Genomic DNA, 25,018 nt, shown 5'->3' on the forward strand with positions numbered 1-25,018 from the left:
AAGGGTTAGTTCACCCAAAAATGAAAATTCTGTCAGTAATTACTCACCCTCATGTTGTTCCAACCCCGTAAGACCTTTGTTCATCTTCGGAACACAAATTAAGATATTTTTGATTAAATCTGAGAGCTGGATCACTCCTCCATAGGCTTCTAAGACATTATAACTTGCTGGCCCAGAAAATGTATTAAAGACATTGTTAATATACAGTAGTCCAAGTGACTCCAGTGGCTCAATCTTAAGTTTATAAAGATATACTACGTGTTATACTACAGTTATACTACGTGAAAAGACTTGAGGCCCAGAGAGAAGAAAATGAATAGTGGAATAAAGTCGTTATTTTTGTTGGTTTTTTTGCGCACAAAAAGTATTCTCATCGCTTTATAAACTTAAGATTGAGCCACTGGAGTCACTTGGACTATATTAACGATGTCTTTACTAACTTTTCTGGGCCAGCAAGTTATAATGCCTTAGAAGCCTATGGAGGAGTGAGCCAGCTCTCAGATTTAATCAAAAATATCTTAATTTGTGTTCCGAAGATGAACAAAGGTCTTGCGCGGTTGGAACAACATGAGGGTGAGTAATTACTGACAGAATTTTCATTTTTGGGTGAACTAACCCTTTAAATGTTTACGACAAGGCTACGTCATGAAAGAAATCTGATACTGTAAACATACTGTACAAGACATGAGACGTGTGACAGCTAGGTGTGTGACAGTGAGGAAATGGCTAGCATCAATTACTTTGGAAGTCTAGGTATTGCGGATTCTGCCGATTATATTAAGACATTAACTCTCAGTAACGGTGAGACATTACAAGATCCCTACGCTATTTCAGACCACGAATGGATCACATGTCCAAGTGGATATGAAAAATACTGAATAAAAGGTTTATATTATAATTAATAAATATCACGTTGATAATGTATTCAAGTTATTAATATTTTATTTTCTTATTTTATTTGAAATGTTTTAATTATTAATATCAATGTACATTAAATGAATATATTAAATATAATATTTTACTGCTACATTAATTTGACACATACTAAAATAGAAATGATTTAACAACATATGATATATGTTTGATATTGTATTTGATTATTAATATGATAGAATAAAAGGTTCATATTATATGGAATGAGTTTTATATTAATATTTATTTTAATAATGAATTTTAATTAATAATACTAAATGTTTTTTATTTTCATTATTTTTATTTCACATTTTTTAATTATTAATAATAATAATAATAATAATATACATTCCATATAATATTTTACTGCTACATTAAATTATTGACATTCTAAAAAAGAAAAGGATTTATTTGATTACTAATATTATAATATTATATAGATAATATAATAGATTATTAATATGACAGAAAAAAGGTCTATAAAATATGATAGATATTCTAATATGATAGAATATTAGGTATATAGAATATAAAAAAAATATTATATGTATAAAAGCTCCGTGTCATCTCTGTTTCTGCTAGATATGCCGTAAAGAGATGCTTTCTGCCCCCTAGTTGCGCACACATCTCTGTGATGACGTTGCAAAGAAATCCGTCTATAGGAACTACCAGTGACATTAGTATAAGCTGATTGGTCGAATGCAAGCGAAACACCAGCACCAGCCATAAAAAAAAAAAAAAAAAAACTATTTACTCCAGAAACTAACTCTACAAATATGGAAAACACTGATAGATGAACCTCTCAACCTTTACGCTGAGGAAAAAATCTAACGCGACTTTGAGGGGAACAAGACAAACATGATTATGTATTTCTGCTCAGCTAGCGACACTGGACATCAACCACACGGCATTCGCTAATAATGTTTCATTACTGTCTACTTTCTATGTATAACAGTTCTATAAAATAACAGACAGATTGTAAACTAAAAACGGAGAGTGCGAGTGGAGTGGACACGCACCGTAAGGGAACCATTAGTTCTCTGGGAACCACCCTGGTGGCTAGCTCCTAGAACTACTCAGTGCGAAAGCCCCTAGTGTAGTGAAGATGCCATTGCTAAAATTAAAAAAGTAACATAATCAGGCATTCAACAGTGTCAAAAGTACAGACTGAATTGCCTTAAAATGTGCATTTGCACATGTAGTCTTTGAAGAGCACTCACATCTTGCAATATGACATTTTGACAGGTTGTCTATGAAGCAAATGTATATAATTAGTAACGCCTATATAGCCATGGTGTGTGAGCTGATATAAATGTGCAGTAGATTTTTCACAGACATCAGTGGAAAGTTTGTAATTCATCGGATATGTAAATGGAGAGAGAGAGAGAGAGAGAGAGAGAGAGAGAGAGAGAGAGAGAGAGCTTCTGTTGTAAAATCAAATGCTCTTGATTGCTGATCGTTCACTCACCACACATGCATCATTTGGAATAAAACTAAATGTAAATAAAACTAAGGGGCTGTTTACACGACACCATTTTCAACTAAAAACGTAAAACTTTTTATGCATTTTGGCAGTTCATTTACACGACACCGGCATTTTGGGTGCCTGGAAACGCAATCTTTTGAAAACGGGTTTCAAAGTGCACGTTTTTGAAACCGGTCTCCGTGTAAACAACAAAAACGCAAATCAGAGAGAAGGATGACGTCCTGCACATGCGTTTTACATAATCAGCTACAGTCTTGCATCGCCATCTAATGGCCTGGCAGCAGAATACAGCGTTTTTAGTCATTTTCACAGATCCGTGTGAATGATTTATGTATAATGAGTGGTCCCTACATTATTACAGGATGTTATCAGGTCAAGAAGTTTCACGAACGCAAAGATCTGAAGCACACGCTCCCCGAAAACCCACGTCTCAGACAGCACGCGAATACTGAATTTCTCTTTTACATCTCGCGCTTGAACGGACAAATTTACAAAAATTATGTAAAACGTCCGTCTTGGTGAGTATCCTGGTAAACATAGTGGGTTATATCTTAATGAATGTAAACAAAGAAAACATTTGTACAGTAGGGCAGGCCATGTTGGATCCATGCATTTGGTCTTAAAGGGACAGCAGCCTAACAAACCTGCTGTTTTTTTTTTTTTTTACTGTTAATCAAAATACAAAAGACAAAGTAATCCCTCAATGTTATCGACTAAATTACTTTTGTAACTTTATAAAGATTCATCTATATTTAATTTCTACAGTGATTCTACTGCGCAGAATCAGGTCCCAAATCAGGACAAATTAAGACTTTGGCGGCTTCACTTTTCACCAATGGGAGAGATTGAAGGGGTGTCATCCATCTTTTTTTACAGTCTATGGATGAAACTCAATATTTAGTACATTTATTTTTTAGGTTTGTTATCAAGGCAAACATACTTGAGGTAGCTTCGGGGATTGTTATGGCGACTTTCTCCTGTTCTGAATGCACATGTAAAAGTTTTGTTCTTAACACAATTAAAGGACTCTTTTCACAAATCCACAAAAGAGTAAACTAATACGGTGTCATTATTTTGCTAAAAGTCAGATAATCTTCTTCCATTTCCCTTTTCTTAACTTTCTCATCTCTCTTAATGTTCCTTTTCAGTGACACTGTTAAAATAATAATGTTACTATGGAATCTCATTATCAGCTCCAATCAGTGATCCATCAGTCTGACCAGTGGACGTCCCGTTAGAAGCACCCTCCTGTAGATTGTCATTCGGTTGAAGGGACACTTTGACCTCCTCCTGAACCTCCCTTCTGACCTCCTCCTGAAAGACAGAAACAGATTCACAGAAGGTGAAACAGATGTTTAGGATTGATGATTCAGTTGCATAAACACAACAGTGTTTTTCTCTCTGATGTTTGTGAATGTCAAGAGCCCTGTTCTTCATTCTGAAGCTAAACAGCACAAGCTCAGCACTCTCTTAAAGTGAAAGTTAAAGAGAAACTTCTCCAATTTTTAACCTGCTTTGTATTTTTATAATGACGGTAGTATATGAACAAAGTTTACCCATTCTCCAAGTCGACACTATTATGACTACAAGTATGCTAAGAAATATTTCCTCCTAAAACAAGGCAGTATTTGACTCCGGTAAGCGTATTCATAACAGACTGGTGGGAGTGGCCTTGAACGGCAACTTGCCCAGTGCATTATGGGTCTTCAAGTTTTTCTACCGATTTGACAAAATGGAAGACAACTGCCGTTTTTTTCTTCTGTTTTCTCTAGTCACATGTCACCCATTTCAAAAAAGTTTTTCACCTTTCGACTGTATAGGCGGGGAGGTTTTATTGAAAGCCCATTTCTCCAGCAGTGAATAAATCAATCACTATTGGTGTTTCTATGTAATGATTTCTGAATGAGACCACACATGCTTCCAGACAGAAAACTTCAAACACACACACCACTTACAGATCTCTGTCTGTTATAAATTCAGTTTTTGCAGACAGATTCAGAGCTCACAGTATCTCACCTGATCACAATCATGGCGCGGTGTCCAGTTTTCTGTTTAAACAACAACAAACTCTTACTTTGGTCAATTAAAATTAAAATTAAAATATGTACTTTTACACATTTTTAAAGACTCTTTATGCACAATAAATCTTATATTTTGAAAGATAAGCTGTATACTACTTGCCTTTTTGTTTTGATCTGCAGTGACAGTAAATCACAGCAGCAACAGCCACAAACAGAATAACAACACCAACACTTATTCCTCCAACAGCAGCTGAAGACAAACCTGAACCTGGAACAGCTGAAGACAGACACACATTATTACTAGAGATCAACTGATAATCAACTCTACCAATCCACCTTATTTTTCAATGCAGAAGTAATGTGTTTTCTGTGAATTCTGTGAGACTTCTGATTTATTACCCGCTATAGGGAATCAACAAGACTAATTTCAAAGTGCAGTAAACTGTAAAACTGTTTGCGCTACAAACTAGTGTGTTTCTATTTAAGACAGTACAATAAAATATATGGTTAGAAACACTCGTTTTCAATATCAAGCGGCATAATGAGCGGTTTCATACAGCTAAAAATAACTAGAAGCGAATGACACCGGAAGCCAGACACATTAAAATTACAAATGGCCGTGCTCGTTCTTACCTGAAAAATAAGGTGGATACTTTTGACTGAGATTTACACTTGTACATATGGAGTCCAAACTCAATTTTTAAACAGACCACAATGAAAACATTTACTGTTTGGATTTTAATATAATGAACTGTATTTTAAAACTGCTTGAGGGAAATGCACTGAATGATTAAACGAGACTCACCAGTGACAGAAACACTGAAGCTCCTAATGATGCTGAATCTGCTGTTGTTGATCAGTAGTTTATATTCTCCAGAGTCTGTGTTTCTGGTGTTCATGATGGTCAGAGATCCAGTCTGATGATCCAGCTTCAGTCTGTCTCTGAATCTCTCATTACCTTCATTACACTGAACATCTGTACAGGTTTTTCTGGGTTCCACACAGATTTCACAGACTTCAGCGATGAGAATCTCATTAATATACCATGATACTGAATCATTCAGTTTTCTCATCACACCAGTGTATAAAGTGACAGATTTTCCTTCCTTCACTGACTTTCTTTTCATTTCATCTCGTCCAGCAGCAGACACACCTGAAACACAAAAAAACAGATGATTGGCGGATATTGTTTGGGGAAAAAGACACACAACAGAACTGTTTTATTTTTTCCTGAGAACTGTGGATATGAAAGTGATAAAACATTCTCTTGACTTTCAGTCTGAAAAGCAACATTTATCCACATTTTGTGCCAAAATCTGTAGTCAAGTAGAAATAATAATGTTATTAATACTTGATTAAGAATTTAAAAAATATCCAATGAAAATACTACAAGTAGCGAGATACTACAGCAATCAACATTTGAAGTGGATCAAACCCTTTCATCAAAGTTATACATGAATTTTGAACAACACCCATTCTTGTCTTAGGACAACTTTGATTAACTTTTTTTGATCCACTTCAAATGTTGACTAATGTATTTACTTCATCATCATCTTGCTTGTTCTGAATTAGATCTGAAGTCACTGAAGCATGTCTGACAATAGGGATTTCTTCTGATTATGTCCACACATGGCAGATGGCGTTAGCAGTACCTTTTTAAAATAACAGATTGATATGTCATCATGACTGACATTATTATTTAAATAGATAGAAATAATACTATATAATATTTATCTATTCTATTACCATTTTAATGAAGTAAATTATATTACATATATGTACATAGTAATTTATGTTTAAATCTACCTATATATATATATATATATATATATATATATATATATATATATATAGAGAGAGAGAGAGAGAGAGAGAGAGAGAGAGAGAGAGAGAGAGAGAGAGAGAGAGAGAGAGAGAGAGAGAGAGAGAGAGAGAGAGAGTGAGTGTGTGTGTGTGTGTGTGTGTGTGTGTGTGTGTGTGTGTGTGTGTGTGTGTGTGTGTGTCTAAAATAATTTACAGGTAAAGAGAAAAAACAACTCTGAATGTCAACAAAAATATCCCTAAACACATTAAAGGGATACTTCAGGATTTAGCATTAAGCTTTGTATCAGTAGAAAACCTGTAGTATTTTCGAATTACCATGCTTTCCACCCTCATATCCCCCTGAGACGAGCGATTTATATATTTTTTGTCTGGAAAAAAATCCTCCGATGACGCAAAAATCATCATTTTGCGTCATCTGAGGATTTTTTGGCCAGAGGCTAAAGACTAAAGCCAGTACGAGGAGCTGTTCCGCATGTTTTCAACCCGCCCACAGAGGGTGGGATCTCACTCACAGAATGTACACACAGTGTCAGCCATCTTTATTTGGAAGCTAAGCTACACTGTAAAAAATTTGTAACACTCCCAAATCAAAAATTTCAATTGACCGATAACATCTACATTTTTCAATTGGCCCAAGTGAAATTCTGTAAATTCTAAAATTAAATGTACAGATTTTCACTTGGGCCAATTGAAAAATTTAGATGTTATCGGTCAATTGAAATTTTTGATTTGGGAGTGTTACAAATTTTTTACAGTGTAGCAGGCTCTTGTTCTGTGGAGAAAGCTGAATAGTAGGGGTTATCCATCCTTTTCCCGGACATGTCCGGCCGTCGAGATTGTCCAAAATATCCGGGATTCAGTTTTTGCTTTCAACAGTCGCCATTCATTGTTTACATGCACACCTTTTGTTTCAGTCTAACTGGATTCAGTCCAATTGGTGAATCTGAATGTAGTGTTTACATGAACGCTAAACAAGTGATCGGTTGATGTGCGTTTTACCATTGCTAAGAAAATTCCCGCTCCTCCGTGAGAGATAGCCCACGAGACCGGTGCATCTCACATGCGCTGTTGCGCTCATCAGTAATCACGCCACCGGCTTTTGCGTTCTACAGTCGCCGTTCATCATGTTTACTGTGGCGAGCAGGACGAGGTTGAGGGGCGCGGGAGAACGACGCAAGGCTTGATCGGTTGATGTGCGTTTTACCATTGCTAAGAAAATACCCGCTCCTCCGTGAGAGATATGAGACCAGTGCGTCTCACAGGTGTCGGTCATCAGTAATCACGCCACCGGCCTCGCGTCGTTCTCCCGCGGCCCTAGCTTTGTCCTGCTCGCCACAGTAAACATAATGAATGGCGACTGTAGAACGCAAAAGCCGAATCCCGGACATTTTGTGCGATCTCAAAAACCCATGTATGTATCGCTGCAGCCCGGAGACCTGCAGGTGGGTGGAGCTTACGCCACAAGTGGGAGGAGCTTATGCCGCAAGTAGGAGGGATTTCACAAATGTGCAAGTAGGAGGAGTTTACGCCGCAAGTGGGAGGAGCTTATGCGGAAATCCCCAAGCTGTCATTGCAGAGGACGGCAGTGAATGAGTATGGCAGGAAATAGCGACAGTAATGAAAATAAACTATCAAATATTACTTCCTCATCATGGTCTGATTTCTTACAGCTTTGTTATTATTGTGTGTGTCCAATACCACTCACTGTCAATGATGAAGTCACGTCTTTACACCTTTTACCGTAGTTAAAGTGATGGTGTTTTAAATTCATCAGGCTGTAGGCCTTATTCAAGCATATTTCTGAATATTAGATATATATTCTACAGTATCAAGTAAATGAACATTAAAATGTGATACAATTGGACTCAGTGAAGTGAATGTGTAAATAGCCTACATGAAAAACATTTGGCTAATGTAAAAAAAAAAAAAAAAAAAAAAAAGTTACCATCCATCTTTACTGCATAATTTTTTTTAAAATAGCAGACTGATGTTCTTCTGAACATAAAAAGGCTACAGAAATTTATTTGGATACACTTTACCCTTATTCTTTAATACATCAAGACTAAAAACAGTGTACAAACGCCATTATGAAATGGTCTTTTTCAGAACTTACGCTTTTTCACAAAACTAAAAACTGTACAACAAGCTTACCCCTTCATCTCAACGGCACGCTGACATGTGAAACCGGTTTTCTTCTTTGTTTTCTGATGGATCGCAACAAAACTTACACATTACCGCCACCAACTGTGGAGCATAAACCAATAGCTACTACAACACAGGTGATACTAAATAAACCAATCAAAATCCTCTGGAAGTTTGTACAGCCCACTTGCGGCTAAAGCTCCACCCACTTGCTGTTAACCCACCCATTTGCAGCTGGCTCCGACCTCCGTTTATACCCTACTCCAAAAACCCGGGCAGACTCACAGAGCCTAGTAGCTTAGCTTTGCTCTCTAACCGGTAGGCGTGGCTTGGGAGTGGCCTCGTAGAGCAGCGAAGCAAGTGCATTCTGGGAGTTGTTGTCTTTCATCCACATGAGCCAAAAATACATTTTCTGGCTTTTCTCATTCTAGAAGGCTCCAAATTCAAAAATAATTTCACATTTCTACTACAAATGACCCAATTTAAATACACATTCATCTTTCCAGAGGTGAAGTATCCCTTTAATGATGAGATTTAAATGTACAAGATTTGCATTTAAATATATTGACTCACCATATAAACTAACATTGAATGTCTTTTCAGTGTCGCTGCTGCCGCTGCTGATCTGTAGTTGATAAACTCCAGAGTCTGTGTTTGTGATGGTCAGAGATCCAGTCTGATGATCCAGCTTCAGTCTGTCTCTGAATCTGTCAGTATCTTCATTACACTGGACATCTGTACAGATCTTACTCTGATCTCTATTGATTTGAGCGATGCGAACGTCATTATAATACCATCTTATTCTGTCTTGTTGGTTCGTTTGAACACCAGTGTGTAGAGTGACTGAATCTCCCTCCATCACTGACAATGCTGTAACAACACCAGACGAACCTGAAGAAGAAATGAACAGTTCATTATAAGCAAAAAAAAAAAAAAAAAAAAAACAGCAAAAAAGTGCTGTGAAGATGTGTTTGTGGGTAGAGAAATATGTCTGGAACAGCAGAAGAACATCATTGATTCACACATTCACTCATCAGACAAACATACATGAGTCTTATTGATGAACTTATGCGACTTAATGAACATCATACAACACATCCGGATTCATATTTTGTCCCCCATCTTTGGATTCACACAACCAAGTACTTTCATACTGAAATTCATAATAAATATTACCCTATGAATATGTAATATATGAATTTTATCCATGAAATGTTTTTACTTTGTACTTTATTAAAAAGTTGTTATTCTCTAACACATTAATATACAATGACATATTTTTCTATATTTATTGTTTATATTTTTTCGTGGTAAAGAAAAAATACACATCTGAAATCACTGGAAAAACATCAGTAAAACAATAATGATGTGATTTTAAGGTAAGGTACAGCGCCAGGATTCCAGTTTTGGATGGGCCAGACCAATTGTGGGTGGGCCTTAAATTAAAAACATTATCAAATCACTGTTTAACCTAATAAAAATGACTGACTAATATACTGTTATATTATCTGTGCTTACATAATAGAGATTTTAATAGCTTGATGCTCTTTAAATAATTTGTTGCATTGTAAAAGGTTTCGGTGCATAGGACGGACGTGTCTGCGATCGCTCTCCTTGGTTCTGACCAAAGAAGAGCGCTTTGGAATCTCCATTACGCATCATACCTGGCTGTGCTTTAGCGCATCTCTCTATAAGGTCTATAGACTGTAAACATGGTCAGGAATCTAATATTTCCCCAAAACATAGTTTAGTTCAACTCGTATAACACGAGGCTGAATATTTCACCAACATTTCACCAGCTTATACAGAGAAGATGCATTAAGAGATGCGTCACCTCGCCCCATAGGATCCACAATGAGCCGTATTTAGAGCTTGATTAAATAAATGCTTAGTTTATAGGGAGGACGTCTTAACCTATGAAACTTTGAAAACTAAACATTTAGGGGCGTTTTCTGTGATCGGATAGCTTTCCAAGTGTAAATGCATCTGGTTGTTGAAACCATATATTATGTAAATTTTACTCCTCCCAAAAATGCTAAAAAATAACGTATGAGAGCGTGTAACAGGCTATATGTCATGTTATAGCCAGATATGACGGCGCTAATGCAGCACGCATCACCGCAGATGAGCATCTATTCATCAAGCCAACGTGCAAACTATCGCAAATCAAAGTGAAAGTAAGTCGCAGACGCTAACACACAATAGGCCTAATCTTCATTAAAATTAAAGAAACAAAATGATCTTACCACGGATGTTAAATGGAATCGTTTTGATAAATCATCCGATTTGAGAAAACACATGAAGTGGCCAGGTGTAAACAGCCCCTTAGACTATATTTTAGCACAAATGAGCTTATTTACCGATTTTTAATAATTCTTGACTAAATTAAAATATAGGCTATTTTTGAAAACGTTTTGGGTGGGCCTGTTGAAAAGTTATATAACGCTGTGCCCGGTTTAGCAATAGCGAGTTAGCTTTAAAAGCACAAGATCCCACCCTCCCTTCAGAGCATCTCTAAAGCCACGCCTCCTTCAAAACACATGAACACAGGACGGCATTAAATTACCTCATGTCTCAAAGCACAATAACATTACAATAATAATAAATGTAAACAAACTACAGAGCTCTAGTCGACTCGTACCACATGACTGCTGCATGTTAATTTTGTCATTGATTGTGTTGACATAGAAACACATAAATCCGAGTCTGACGTGACGTGAACGGCTTTTGTCATTAATTTTCCAGCATCTCTTGCATATTTAAAACCTTTCCAGCAGTGACTGTATAATTTTGAGACCCAGATTTTCACACTGAAGGACTCTTACGCAACCATTACAAAAACTGGAACTATTCATTGATGCTCAAGAAAGAAACAATGCATTAAGAGCCATTTTGAATTGGGTGATCAGGGAAAAATTTTACTTGTTTTGTCCTCTGGGTGACATGCAAATACACGTGAAAGCTTATGATGAAAGCTTATGAAGGGCAGTACTGAATAAAAAAAAAGATATTTTAACAAAATAAAATGTTCAAAAGTTTACACCCCCAGCTTTTAATGCATTGTGTTTCCTTCTTGAGCATCACTGAATTTTTTCATCTTTATTAATAGTTTGAGTCCCTCAGTTGTCCTCAGTGGGTGTACCATGCTGGTTCATGTGTATAAAGAAAACATAGTACAATAAACATTTAGTACAATAAAGCACTTTAAGTACAATAAACAACAGCATAATCTTAAGATATTTAAGGGGGTTTCCTGCTGGACTAACAGGGACTTACTTCACTGCTCACATCACTTATGTTACATAAGTGTATAAGGAGAACAATAGAAGCAGTTATACCAACAAAGGAGCAACACTACTGCTATTTTGTTGGTTTAACTGCTTCTATTGTTCTCCTGGCTAAAAAAGCGTTTGTTAAATGAATAGATGTAAATATAGATGAACATTACCCATAAAATATTTCTACATTGAAATTGTTTTTCTACCAAATATGTTATTTACATTTTCTATGTATTTGCCAGCAGCTTTTATCCAAAAGCCACTCACTTTGCTTGCATTCAAGGTACATTTGATCAGTATGCAACATTTACTCATGCTATGATGCCATGTGGTTAAAACACTAATGAAACCTATTTACTATCATAGTAACGTGGACAACGAGCTACAACCCAATTTTCCTCAAAAAGAGCTTTATAATTGGTCTCTAAGCAGGCGACTTAGTTTCTGAATAAGGGACTGTCTGCAACCCAAGAAAACCCTTTTGCATATTTTATATTATGAAAAATATTCAATGCTACCCTGTACAGAATTTAGTTCACACATCACTGCTCTTACTGCTGGTTAAACTACAACAAATTCATAATATTCTTATTTATTATGAAACAAAATCAATAACTTAATTATTAGAAAAAAATATTCAATAACTCACACTGTTATACAGTGAAATGCCATCATATTCAGTAAGCAATTATCATGAAAGAGTACCAACATCATTTGTGTAAAGAATAGGCCTACTTTTTATTTATTTTTTTATGTGCCATTACTTGTCAAATTAATTGTTGTATAACCAGCAGGAGAGCAGTGATGTGTAAACTGAATATGGTGTGTTACAGTGCAGACACACTCCGTCAGTTCAAATCTAGACTAAAAACACATCTCTTTGACCTAGCAGCATACACATAACACATTATAGATTTCTATAGTCCAATGTTAGGCTGCATAGTTTAGGTCAGCCGGAACAGGGAACACTTCCCATAAATCCTGATGTACTTGTTACATCATAAGAAGGGTGGCGTCTACTAGGGCTACACGATAATGGGAAAATATGCGATATTGTTGTTGAGTATCGTGATAATGATATTTCTTGCGATATAACATTTCCCCAGAGAAATGCAATTTTTATTACGTTTTTTTTTAATCATTTATATATTTAATGATCATACTAAAATAAACAGGTACTGTGCTAATAGATATTCTTCTGATCTTCAGAAGAATATCTCAGTTTTTTCATAAGGAGTTAACGTTACACATGCAACACTTCCCATACACACAGGAAATATATTTTGAAATATATTTTCAGAATATATTTTGAAATATATGCAAATATATATGTGATGCGATCTGGAAAAACCCACCACATGGTGAAATTTTACCTATTACAGGTTTTGATATCATATGGATGCTGGTATCAAGCCCTTTCCAAATCTGTTTTTATTTTTATCATAGCTTGTTGGTAGCAGAAGTTATGTTTATCTGAAGTCGGCCGATCTCTATGATTTTCTGGAACGGAATTTTGAGAAAAACAGGTTTAAAATATAGCTGCAAGCAGCAATTACCGGGGCCAAGCAGAATAAGACGACAAGACATTTCGACATGTTTGAAAGTGTCAGACCAACTGCAACAATGAGCAATTAAAGACATTTAAAGAGGAGGCAAAATGGCTGAAAAATCATAGAAACAATAATTAAAAATATGATTTAATGGATTATCACTTTCGACCAATAGGTGGCGCAGTTACAAAACTGATGTGATGTGGTCAGAGTGAAGTGACAATGACACATACAAAGTTTGGTGTCAATATGTCAAGGCATTGCAGAGATAAAGCCTGAATAATGCTTTTAGCATCATGCCTCAAATTTGCTGCTGCGCTATACGAAAACGGTTTCGTCAATCGACACGAAATCCATAACTTTCAGTCGGCACAGTCTGGAGATGATATGATTCGATTTTGGTGAAAATCGGACAAACGGTGTAGGAGGAGTTCGAAAAAGTAGGTTTTGAATGAAAATAGCATTTTATTTCACAAAACTGTATTGAAGTCAATGGGAATTTCATGTTTTGTTCTATTATAGCGCCACCAAGAGGCTCAGTCCCACAATTTTTTTTACGTGTCCTCAGAGTGAGCCCATACATATGTGTGTCAGTTTTGGTGAAAATATCTCAATTCGCTTCAGAGTTATAGGCATTTATATGAAAAAACACGTAAAAAATGACTGACACATGACTTTGTTTGGAATTTACTACGTTTCGTCTCGATCGGACTAGCGGTTTCGAAGATATAGCCAAATGTTTTTTAAGCGCTAAATCACAACGCTACACAAACCGTAAGGCGAAACCTAGCATGTTTGGTATCATAGGACTCGGCAACGATTCAGGAGTCTAAAAAGATGAGTTTCGTGAAAATAAGTCGACCACACTCAAAGTTATAAGCATTTGGAAAAAAAAATTCACCACTAGGTGGCGCTGTTTCGAAACTTCTCAGGCTCATTCAGGGCATTGTGCTGATGACCCATACCATGTTTCGTAACAATCCGTTCATGCGTTCATAAAATACAGCATTTTAGCACAAAATTCGAAATGGCCGACAGCCAAAATGGCCGAAATGGTAAAATTGGATATCAGTCGACTCGGCATGTTGCCCTGAATCTAACGAGACCAATTCTATGATTTTTGGACAAACTGTTCAGAAGTTATAAGCAAAAATAGCCATTTTTCATATCTCCGGACCAGTAGGTGGCGCTGCGCCGATACGCAGCATGTTGCCTCAGGTCATGCTTGTGATGACTTGTACCAAGTTTGGTCTGAATACAATAAACCGTTGCGGAGATACAGCCTTACGACTGTTTTTGCTAGCGCTACGTAAACTTTTTTTGAGCGTTTATCGAAAACGGTTTGACGAATCAATTTGAATTTCATAAATTTTTGTCACCACTGCCTGAAGATGATCTTCGGTGCTTGGCCCCTAATAATAATAAGAACCGGAACAAATACAATAGGTGCCTCCGCACCTTCGGTGCTTGGCCCCTAATAAGAACGGGAACGGATACAATAGGTGCCTCCGCACCTTCGGTGCTTGGCCCCTAATAAGAACCGGAACAGATACAATAGGTGCCTCCGCACCTTCGGTGCTTGGCCCCTAATAACTGTCACCGTTGAGACGCGTCCATCTCGCGATTGTTATGAAACTGCGTGACGTTATAGTTTAAACAGGATTGGCGCGAAATGCGCACTATACACATTTACTGTACATGTATGTGGTTTATTTTAAAGGTAAACTATCTTTGTAGTGTTACGAGACGGACAGGTGTATGGGATATACGGCGATTGTTTTGTTTTTTTCACCTCTGCCGGGCGTTAATGGTCGCATAGAATGCATTAGAGAAAGAGAGTATTTTCAGCTTGACACTATAAAGCGCTGTTTTTCTGCACTAAACAAGGGAATTTTGCCAAGATATTTTCAGAGATAAGAGAAAAGATGTTATAGAATAATAATTTAATGGAAAAAAAAATTTGACAAAAAAACTGACATTCAAACTATTTTGGAATTTACTGAAAACGGCCCAGCGTGACATCCGACGGGTTTTCCCAGATCGCATCACATATATATAACTACTATATTTTAGTTAAATATATGTAAATATATATATATTTTTTTTTGAAAATATATTTTAGTTAAATATGTGAATATATTTATGTCAATATATTTACTAACAACATGTTCATATATGTTTTAACTTTTGCAAATTGTTTCATTTGAAATATATTTTGAAATTTAAAAAGTTAACATTTTCACAAACAAACAACACATTTTCAATTTATTTTTTTACAATTTTATTTATTTCATTTTAAATCTGAGTTATTGAGGGAAAAGGTAGAGGAATTACTATGATCAAAATACATTTTCGAACCTTCTTTAGCAAGCTAAACATTTTATGACCATATATTTTGTCATATATTTTACATTACATGTTATAAATGTAAATATATTTCACACTTAACATTATATATTTTTGTTATATTTCAGAATATATTTCAAAATGATAAATATAAGTGAACAACAATGCAAATATATTTCAATGTATTTGGATATGCCACATATATTTTTGACACTTTAAAGGGATAGTTCACTTTGAAATTAAATTTTGGTATGTTTTAGCTTACCTCAAGGGCATCCAAGATGTAGGTGTCTTTGTTTCCGCAGTAGTTTCAATTTTTATATTTTTAGGTCAAACCGTTCTTGTCTGTCAGTCATTTAATGCAGGTCTATGGTCACTATCTGAAAGAAAATGCACAGAGAAGTCCAAATTAAACAATTCCCCATCTTAAGTAGAATTTCATCTGGCGCTGCGTGTTCAGCTCCTCCGTCCACTCTCAACCCCCATGACAGGAAAAAAAAAAACACGTCCAAGTGATCTGAGAGCGCACGCGCGGGTGCTCTATGCGGGTAAATAAGGGGAATTTATGTAGGTTGATAGGTTAAAGAAGTATAGGAAAGTGTCAATGGTCATTTCTAAGATAGGTGGCGGTAATGCACATATTTGTTTGCGATCTGCCGTAAAAAAACAAGAAGAAAGCGCCGGAAGCGCGCGTGCCCTCAGATCACTTGGACATGGTTGTGTACAAGAGGTAAAAACGATATAAATACTGTTCGTTTTCTCACACAAACCGCTCGTTTCGTGTCTTAGGCCATAAATGTGTACTTACGATGGAGAATTGTTTAATTTGGACTCTGTGCATGCTCTTTGAGACAGTGTCCATAGACCTGCATTATATGACTGACAGACAAGAACGGTTTGACCTAAAAATATCAAAATTGAAACTACTGCGGAAACAAGGACACCTACATCTTCGATGCCCTTAATTTAATTTCAAAGTGAACTATCCCTTTAAAATAAATTTCAATATATTTTTCTGTATGGGCAGGTTCCTCGCTGTTGTCATTTTCCTCGCTTGTCTCTATTCCCACCATTAGTTTTTATTTTCCCCTCTCTGCTCTGAGCTACTAGGCCCGATCTAGCCAATAGCATAATAGCACCAACTGGGGAGGCAGGTATAAAGATAGTAAGGACCCATTTGGTTGGTCGTATTTGGATAAACAACCTATGCATGCATCATACAAATGTTTGGCACATAAAATAAATGCAATTTATCGCACCTCTCTGCGATACGGATATCGCATATACTATTATCGCGATAACGGTAATTTTTGGATATATTGTGCAGCCCTAGCGTCTATGCTAATATTAGTCTCCCTGTTTATCCCAAGGTTTACCGCAGTCTGCCGGATCCAGACCGTATCCAGATCTGATGAAGGACCTGCGCCTGGACACAACGACAACGCAGTCCTGAAGTGTCAACCAGTCCCTCCCCTGTGAAGGCCTCCTTCCCCTCCCTTCCTTTACCTCTGTACAGATAAAACGTTACAATGATAAAACAGATAAAACATTGTCAGGATAATTCCAGTTCACGTGGCTACACGGACGTGATAAATAATTCTGTATTATAAATTTATAAGGCCAGACAAGTAGTTTGTTGAGGCTTGGTTTGTAAAGACTACACACCTGTGCATCACATACCTATGGACTAAACACGTGATGTGCATGTGCATGCCGTCGGCATTTTCGTGGGTTTGTGTTTTTTGAGGTTTGCGCAGAGATAACCTTTTTTATTTTATTTTCAAGGCTTGCACCTTGAACCTATTTCAGGGTTTGCGTTCTCGAGCCACCAGGCACTATTTTGTGCGGATGAGCGGGTCGGAACACGTTGAGGGTTTTCTGTTAGAACGGTGTCGTGTTAGCGGCCCCTAAGTTAAGAAGTAATGATCTTTGCAATGGAAGTGAATCAATCAATCAAAACTAACTTTAGCTGGACAATAACTTTATCCTAGAGCTGTTGTAAAGCCAAAACTATCTCTGTTACTTTAATTTCCTACTATCACTGTAAAGCTGCTTTGAAACAATATTGTTAAAAGCTCTAAATAAATGAAGGTGACTTGACAGTGAAGTTATGGAATATTTTTCATTATATGAAATGTGCAAAGTACATTTTATAAAACTGTTGTTGTAGTGTTGTAGTAGGCCTATGACCAGTCCCTGATAGCACACGTACATCACGGAGACATCTATTTGAGGGCGTTGCACCCGTGGGGGATGTGGGTGTTTTAACACCCACACTTTTCCCGGTGAGAGGGTTCAACACCCGCACTTTTTCTGCAGTTTTGCACAAACGCCTTACTACAGTTGCTCCTCCATTTATCTGAGGAGGCGGGAACTTATGGTTATGGTTATTTACATCTTGTTATTTTTAACAATATTTTACATGATATGGTAATCATTATTTACAGTGTATTTTTTATACTTTTCTAGTATCACTCATTTAAATAGGAAGCTTTTTATATATCTTGTATGTTATACCTTTTGTACCCTTCTGTAATTCATCGTTTTTATTGTTAAAACAATTAACAGTTAAATTAATTGTTTATTGTTAATAAACAAACCACATCCATCCCTCGCACTAAACAAAAATGATTTTTTTTTTTTTTTTTTTTTTTTGGATTATATATTGCACTTTGCAGACTGTCCTTTATTCGGACTGGTCTCTCAGCCGCCTGCTCATATAAATCAATATTATAAAGCACGTTTTGAGGAAAATTGGGTTGTAGTTCGTTGTCTAGGTTACTGTGATTGTAAATAGGGTTATTTTGTTTTTTTAACAACGTTTAGCTCACGAATATTGATCCGGAAAGTTGGAGTATGTGAATAAAATTTCATTATATTTGAGTCAGGTTTTTCAAGGGAATTAACGGAAATATCTTTGCGAGGGAACGCAAAAGATTCGAAAAATATTTAAATCTCCCATCCAAAAAATGTTTCCACCACCATGTCCCTTTAGGGGCTCCGTAATAACACACATCGCAAAATTCAAACGTATTTCTGTTGAATTTATAACAATGAAATACAAAACATATTTCACTTTTGTTTTTACCGTCCGCCGGAAGAGAGATTATAGCCTAAAAGTCTTACCATGGTCGAGTAAACACCAGAGCAATAAGAGCCAACTAAAGAGAAGCTTCATCTTCACCACGTTTCCTTAAACATTCAGTTTCCCTGCATCCCATGTCCATGCTATCCATGAGTGATGTGACGTTCAGCACCGAGGCTTCGAAGCTTGTACCAAAAAAAAAACATGACACATTGAGGCAGTTTATCGGAGCTTGATTCGTCTTGCCATAACCACGTGATCTGTGACGTCCGAAGCTTCGTTTCCCCACACAAAGGCTGCGTCCGAAACCGCATACTTCCCTACTATATAGTATGGAAAAAGCAGTAGGCGAGCGAATAAGTATGTCCGAATCCTTAGTATCCATAAAAGAGTAGGCGAGAATTACCAGAGTGACGTACTAATTATCGCGAGATTCGGGCGTACATATACTTATAGTGCGTCCGAATATTCCTACTTTCCTACTATATAGTAGGGGAAAACAGTACGTGAACGGAGTAGTATGTCCGAAACCTCAGTACTCATAAAAGAGTAGGCGAGAAGTTCCCGGATGGCTTACTGCTTCAACCCAGATTTTGAAGAGCTCGAAGATGAATACTTTTCTATCCCAGGAGGCCACGCGAGAGGATACGTCATTATCAAACATCGCAGAGATCAGCGACGGTGCTTTCAAATGTGAGTAAACACGGGTCCTTGTGTTAAAATTGCATGTGTTGAACTACTGTAGAGTAAACTGTTGAATTGTTGAAGGTGTAAAGACGTTACACAGTGTAGTATAGTTGTGATTTTGCTGTAAAAACACGTTTTATTATGTATAACGTTAGCTAACAGGCGAGCTCCAGTAAGGACACGTAAGTTACGTCTCTAAAGTGGATTTACATAAACCATATACATCCTAAAGACGCTTATTTTAAATGTCTATTTACTTCTGACAGGAAAATCTTCAATAAGTATTGCAGAAGAGCACATCACAACATGAAATAGACATCTGAGTGATGAATGTGTGCTATTATGTAGAACAAATCTATAAAGTAACTAAACATAAGTTATCTATTTTATTTGTCCATTAGTACTGTTGATAAATTGAGGAACATTTATGTTGGATAAAAAGTTAAAACAAGCTCATAAATCACAGAGGTAATGTAAATCTTGTCTGGATGTTACAGGGTCAGATGAACAGATGTGTTTTTATCCGGTGGAGAGTGGCTCATGAAGCTGAATGCTGCCATCAAAGGCTTTGAGTGAGTATCCCACAGAAATTAATAACAATAACTAATTATTGTAATTTCAAACAGAGCTATTACAGCACTTTTCTGATTCTTGATTTCTGTGCATTAGCTGCACAACTTTTGTGGTGGAGCAGGACCTGCAAGGGAAGATGATGGTGGCGTTTGTGAAAAAAAGTGGTTTTGTCTTCTAAATAATACTAAATCATATGGTTAAAATGACTGCTTTTGTGTTATGTTTGTGCATTTTGTAGAATCTGAAATATCAGCAGGCTGGTGTGAGTGCTGAGGATGAGGAGCCCAGAGCTGAATCCTGGAGATGGTGCCATGAGTCCCTCCATCACTCCACCTGCCCTTACGAGACCAGCCCTTACGAGTCCCTCCATCACTCCACCTGCCCTTACGAGTCCCTCCATCACTCCACCTGCCCTTATTGCCTCAGATTGTGAAGCACAACACAACACGCAACAACCTCAGCGCCTTCAGCCTACATACATGATTGTAGTTTGAATAAAGCTTTGTTTCATGTGTTGACTTGTATATGCATTTGTTTATTGTGTGATGGTGACTTTCATTCATTATTTTACTAATTTATTAATATTTCTCATTGTTGTCAGTAAATACAATATAATTATTTCATTAATGCTTTATTTAATTGTTTGAATGCAAATGTAGATATGTTCACTATATACTTTTTACTACTATTTTCAGTAAAAAGTAATATAATTAAGTATTGGTCAGCATTTATCGTTGTTATTATTGTATGTTTTGGGGTGGGATATCAATGCAATTCATTCTGGGGTAATATTAATTTTTAATATTAATGATACTTAAATTTTTTTGAGTATAAAATCAACAGTTTTCTCCAAAGGCAAATCTTTGTGCAGACATTACAAATGCTGAGGAAACCCGTTCTAGGTAGGGCTGTTGAGTTACTGATGTTATGAGGTGTGTGTGTGTATATATATATCATGGGTTTGCATACATAATGAGATTTTTTTACACAGGAAAAAATAACCTAGTACAAGGTTGAATATTTTAATATATTTTTTCTTAAATAATTCATTATAATACATTTAAAAATGCATTTAAAAAATATATTTATAGGCCTGAGGGATGAAACGAGAGTTAAATTCAACAAGAAAAAGAGGAAAACATAAAGCAGTTAGCCACTTTTGCTTGTGGATAAAAATGTTTGGATATAAAGAAATTAACAACATTCAAGAGATGACCATTTTGGGATTTCATAATAAAAATAAATCATATTGTAAGGATAAAACGGTGGGTCACATTAGTAGGGTTAAATATAAGAACTTTAATCAACCCTAAATGTATTCACAAAATAAATGGGCAGCAGTTTCTTCAAAATGAGCAAGTTTAATCAATATCAATATTTACAGATAGATTAATTAAACGTGTCGTTCAAATCTTTTAAGTTGTTGCGCGTGTGATAATGCGTCGTAGGTCACATGATAACGTCAACATGGCAGATGTCCGGTTCGCATTCATACTCAACGAGATTTGGCTATTAAGTACCTACTCTTTTAGCGCTCGTTAAGTAAGTACTCATTGAAAATAAGTACCTACTCATTGAGTACGCGGTTTCGGACGCAGCCAAAGTCACGTGACTACTTCGGATTCAGACACAAGGGCTGCGTTCCAGTCCACTTTTAGACACGCACTTGCGAACTTCCCTAAGCACTTCCCCTTGGGGGAATCCCTGCCGCCATTTTGAAGTGCGTTCCACTTCGTGAAGTGGACGAGGGAAGTTTATATGGACAGACCCTCGTTCCCTCGATTTTGACCGAGGGAGCGAGTCTGCTTCAATGTACACTTCAGGCACCTATATGTCCCACAATGCAGTACGATTGTGACGTCACCACATATCTCATCTAATCACCACCACAACAGACAACTCTATGATATATTAATAATATATATTTTTAATTTAAAACAACCCAAACACACCTATAAACATTTGGATGCTGCATTAAACAAATTCTTAAAGGGAAACAAAATGTAAATAATAAATCAACTCCACAGCTGATTCCAAGTGATCAAGGGCTTAGGACGTTCCATTTCAGCCCATTGCAGTTTCCGCCAGTAGTGAGCACTCGCAATGACGTACATCCGAGTGAACGAGACGGAGGGAAGTTAGCGAGTGAAGGGCATGACAATTTTGGACTGGAACGCAGCCAAGAGGTGTGTTCGACATCGGCTGCGGCTGGATGTAACCGATCGGCGAGAGTAGCCGCGTGCAGGCGGGGAGGAGCTGCAAACGGAGACATTTACATTTACATTTAGTCATTTAGCAGACGCTTTTATCCAAAGCGACTTACAAATTAGGACTAAAATTAAGCGAGTCATCATGAAGAGGCAAAAAACAATAACAACGCAAGAAGTGCTCAGAATACGAGGTTCAGGCATTATTCAGAGTAGCATAAGCCCGATAAGTGAGGTTTAAAGGAATTTTTTTTTTATTTTTTTTATGAAGGTAAGTGCTCACGAAAGAGATGGGTTTTCAGCTGTTTTTTGAATGTTGTCAGGGATTCTGCATTCCGGATGAGGGTGGGGAGAGTGTTCCACCAGCATGGAACTGTGAATGAGAATGTTCTGGAAAGTGATTTTGTGGCTTTCTGTGATGGAACCACGAGACGTCGTTCGTTGATCGATCGTAGGTGTCTGGTAGGGATGTAGGCTCGTAGGAGTGAGTGAAAGTAGGAGGGAGCTGAGCCTGTGATAGATCTGTAAGCAAGCGTCAGTGCCTTGAACTTGATGCGAGCAGCGATAGGTAGCCAGTGCAGAGAGATGAACAGAGGAGTGACGTGGGCCCTCTTGGGCTCGTTGAAGACAAGACGGGCTGCAGCATTCTGGATCATCTGTAGAGGTTTGGTTGCACATGCTGGAAGTCCGGCCAGAAGAGCATTGCAGTAGTCAAGCCTAGAAATGACCAGGGCCTGGACGAGAAGTTGTGTTGCGTGCTCAGTTAGGAAAGGCCTGATCTTCCTGATGTTGTGCAGCGCAAACCTGCATGATCGAGCTGTCTTTGAAATGTGATCTGTGAAGGTCAGCTGGTCATCAAAGATTACTCCCAGATTTCTGACCGACCTTGATGGGGGGATCGATGATGAATCAAGCTGGATGGTGAAGTCGTGCTGTAGAGATGGATTGGCAGGGAGGACGAGAAGCTCTGTCTTTGCCAGGTTGAGCTGCAGGTGATGTTCCTTCATCCATGTGGAGATGTCTGCCAGACAGCTCGAGACCCGTGCAGCTACTGTTGGATCATCTGGTTGAAATGAGAGGAAGAGACGTGAAGTCGGACACTTTCTGGTTCCCGTAGTGACTGCTCACGTGGTGTTTGCATACTTTACCACAGCTGAAGTGAAATAAATGCAATATTTGCCAAATAATACACAGATGTCTCAGAGACATTTTCATTCAATACTTTATGCACTGCTTCATACAGCGTATGTTTGAAAGTTAAAGTTCAACATAAGCTACTATCAATTAAGTGGAGTCTACGTTTTTTAATCAGTTTTAATTTGATAAACATGACACAATATAACATGACAACTACATGAAAAGAGTGTTTACTGTTATAAAAAAAATTATTTGTGAGCTTTAGAGGAACTAAAGGTGTTTGAATAAACCATAGGAATAAACACGAAACACACGTGATCATAAGGCTTGTTCGACTTCATGCAGCTCTGCGCGGACCGATCGGCGGCTGACTTGAAGCAGTGCATGCCGGTTAGAAATTTTGTCCGACTTGACACAGCGCCGACGCCACGTGACATATGCCATCAAAGTACCGCGAGAGCAATTCGAGAGTAGCCGGAGAACTCAGCCAGCGCAGCTTCTCAAGAGCGGCTGCACTGGGCTGCACGTGGGCTGATGACAACACAGCTGTTCCACGATTGGCCGGATTCACCGCATGACAACGATCACGTGTGTTTCGTGTTTATTTCGAACACCTTTAGGTCCTCTAAGCTCTCAAATCAGTTTATGATAACAGTGAACACTCTTTTCGTGTCGTTGTCATGTTATATTGTGTCATGTTTATCAAATTAAAACTGCTTAAAAAACGTAGACTCCACTTCATTGATAGCTTATGTTGAACTTTATTCTTGTTCAAACAGACGCTGGATGAAGCAGTACATAAATTATTGAATGAAAATGTCTCTGAAACATCTGTGTATTATTTGGCAAATATTGCATTTATTTCACTGCAGCTGTGGTAAAGTATGCAAACACCACGTGCGCGGTCACTACAGGAACCAGAAAGTGTCCGACTTCGTGGGTGTTTCTCAATTTGCTGCGTTCCAAACCGCATACTTCCCTACTATTTAGTATGGGAAAAAGAGTAGGCGAGCGAAAAACTATGTATGAATCCAAAAGAGTAGGCGAGAATTACCTGGGTGACGTAATAATTATCGCGAGATTCGGACTTAAGTGCGTTCGAATATGCCTACTTTCCTACTATATAGTAGGCAAAAACAGTACGTGAAGGAAGCAGTACGTTCGAAACATCAGTAGAGTAGGCGAGAAGTTCCCGGATGGCTTACTGCTTCCGCCCAGATTTTTGAGTGCTCAACCGATGGTTCTCTTACGAGAGGTTCTCTCGTATTGCGTAAGCTAGCTTACGCTGCGGGAAAGTCTCCTTTCTCGAGATACTGAAGCCAAAAATTATCCTTAATTTTTTTAATCTTGTCAACGCAGTGCGGCAGCCTGCAGACCTAGGGCAGGCGAATCGCGTGCCCATTGGCTGCTCTGCGGCAACTGCAGCAGCCTATGGCTGAGCCTTGCGCGTGACGTCACGTCCAATGAGCGCGCTTGGCGCGCTTAATGCGTCACAGCCCGTCATTAGGGGTGTGGCTTAGCGTATATAAGCAAGGTACAGAGGCTGCTTCGCTGATTTCTGTCTCTTCAGCGAAGCTCTTCGCATCGCATCTCTGAGGAAGCCGCCGTCGAATCAAGCGACCAGCACGCCGAGGATTTCAGCCTGAGGACGCCGGCCGCTTCGCCGCCTTCAGCCTTCCCTGCCTGCTGCGCCATCCGGCATACATATCCTTTCTTGCTCTGTGTTTGTGTGTTTTGTGTGTCCGCCGCGACACACTTGCATCTAAAAGA

General features: G+C 37.8%; 1 protein-coding gene and 1 long non-coding RNA gene across 5 annotated transcripts; one reads left to right on the plus strand and one right to left on the minus strand.

Annotated features, from left to right (window-relative positions):
* Positions 1 to 1,326: 1,326 nt before the first annotated feature.
* LOC311295115 (uncharacterized protein) lies at positions 1,327 to 18,903 on the minus strand. 4 transcript variants are annotated; one of them, XM_084416324.1, is made up of 8 exons: positions 18,686 to 18,903; positions 16,936 to 17,067; positions 15,825 to 15,939; positions 8,959 to 9,276; positions 5,225 to 5,572; positions 4,580 to 4,696; positions 4,415 to 4,446; positions 1,327 to 3,712 (listed from the first exon to the last, which is right to left on the minus strand). In XM_084416324.1, exons 4-8 carry the CDS (start codon positions 9,242 to 9,244, stop codon positions 3,572 to 3,574), a joined length of 924 nt encoding a protein of 307 aa, XP_084272450.1. In that variant the 5' UTR covers positions 9,245 to 9,276; positions 15,825 to 15,939; positions 16,936 to 17,067; positions 18,686 to 18,903; the 3' UTR covers positions 1,327 to 3,571. The 4 variants fall into 4 exon arrangements, with proteins under 4 accessions (XP_084272450.1, XP_084272447.1, XP_084272449.1 ...); XM_084416321.1 differs by lacking the exon at positions 15,825 to 15,939 and having other exon boundaries at positions 18,686 to 18,865; XM_084416323.1 differs by lacking the exon at positions 16,936 to 17,067 and having other exon boundaries at positions 18,686 to 18,842.
* A 10-nt stretch (positions 18,904 to 18,913) lies between these two features.
* Positions 18,914 to 20,428, plus strand: LOC311295143. The gene is made up of 3 exons (XR_014628187.1): positions 18,914 to 19,337; positions 19,829 to 19,903; positions 20,143 to 20,428. It is a non-coding gene; the product is annotated as an uncharacterized lncRNA (long non-coding RNA).
* Positions 20,429 to 25,018: the final 4,590 nt, after the last annotated feature.

The sequence above is a fragment of the Rutilus rutilus genome (genome assembly GCF_951802725.1).
Source record: "Rutilus rutilus genome assembly, chromosome: 8".
Classification (NCBI taxonomy): domain Eukaryota; kingdom Metazoa; phylum Chordata; class Actinopteri; order Cypriniformes; family Leuciscidae; genus Rutilus; species Rutilus rutilus.

Coding starts and splice junctions, on each gene's coding strand:
- LOC311295115 (XM_084416321.1), bottom strand. CDS start 18,737: ATGAAGCTTCTCTTTAGTTGGCTCTTATTGCTCTGGTGTTTACTCGAC. Junction 9,277..16,935: donor TCTGGATCCGGCAGACTGCG/GTAAACCTTGGG, acceptor TTTCTTCTTCAG/GTTCGTCTGGTGTTGTTACA. Junction 3,713..4,414: donor CGCGCCATGATTGTGATCAG/GTGAGATACTGT, acceptor TCTGTCTTTCAG/GAGGAGGTCAGAAGGGAGGT.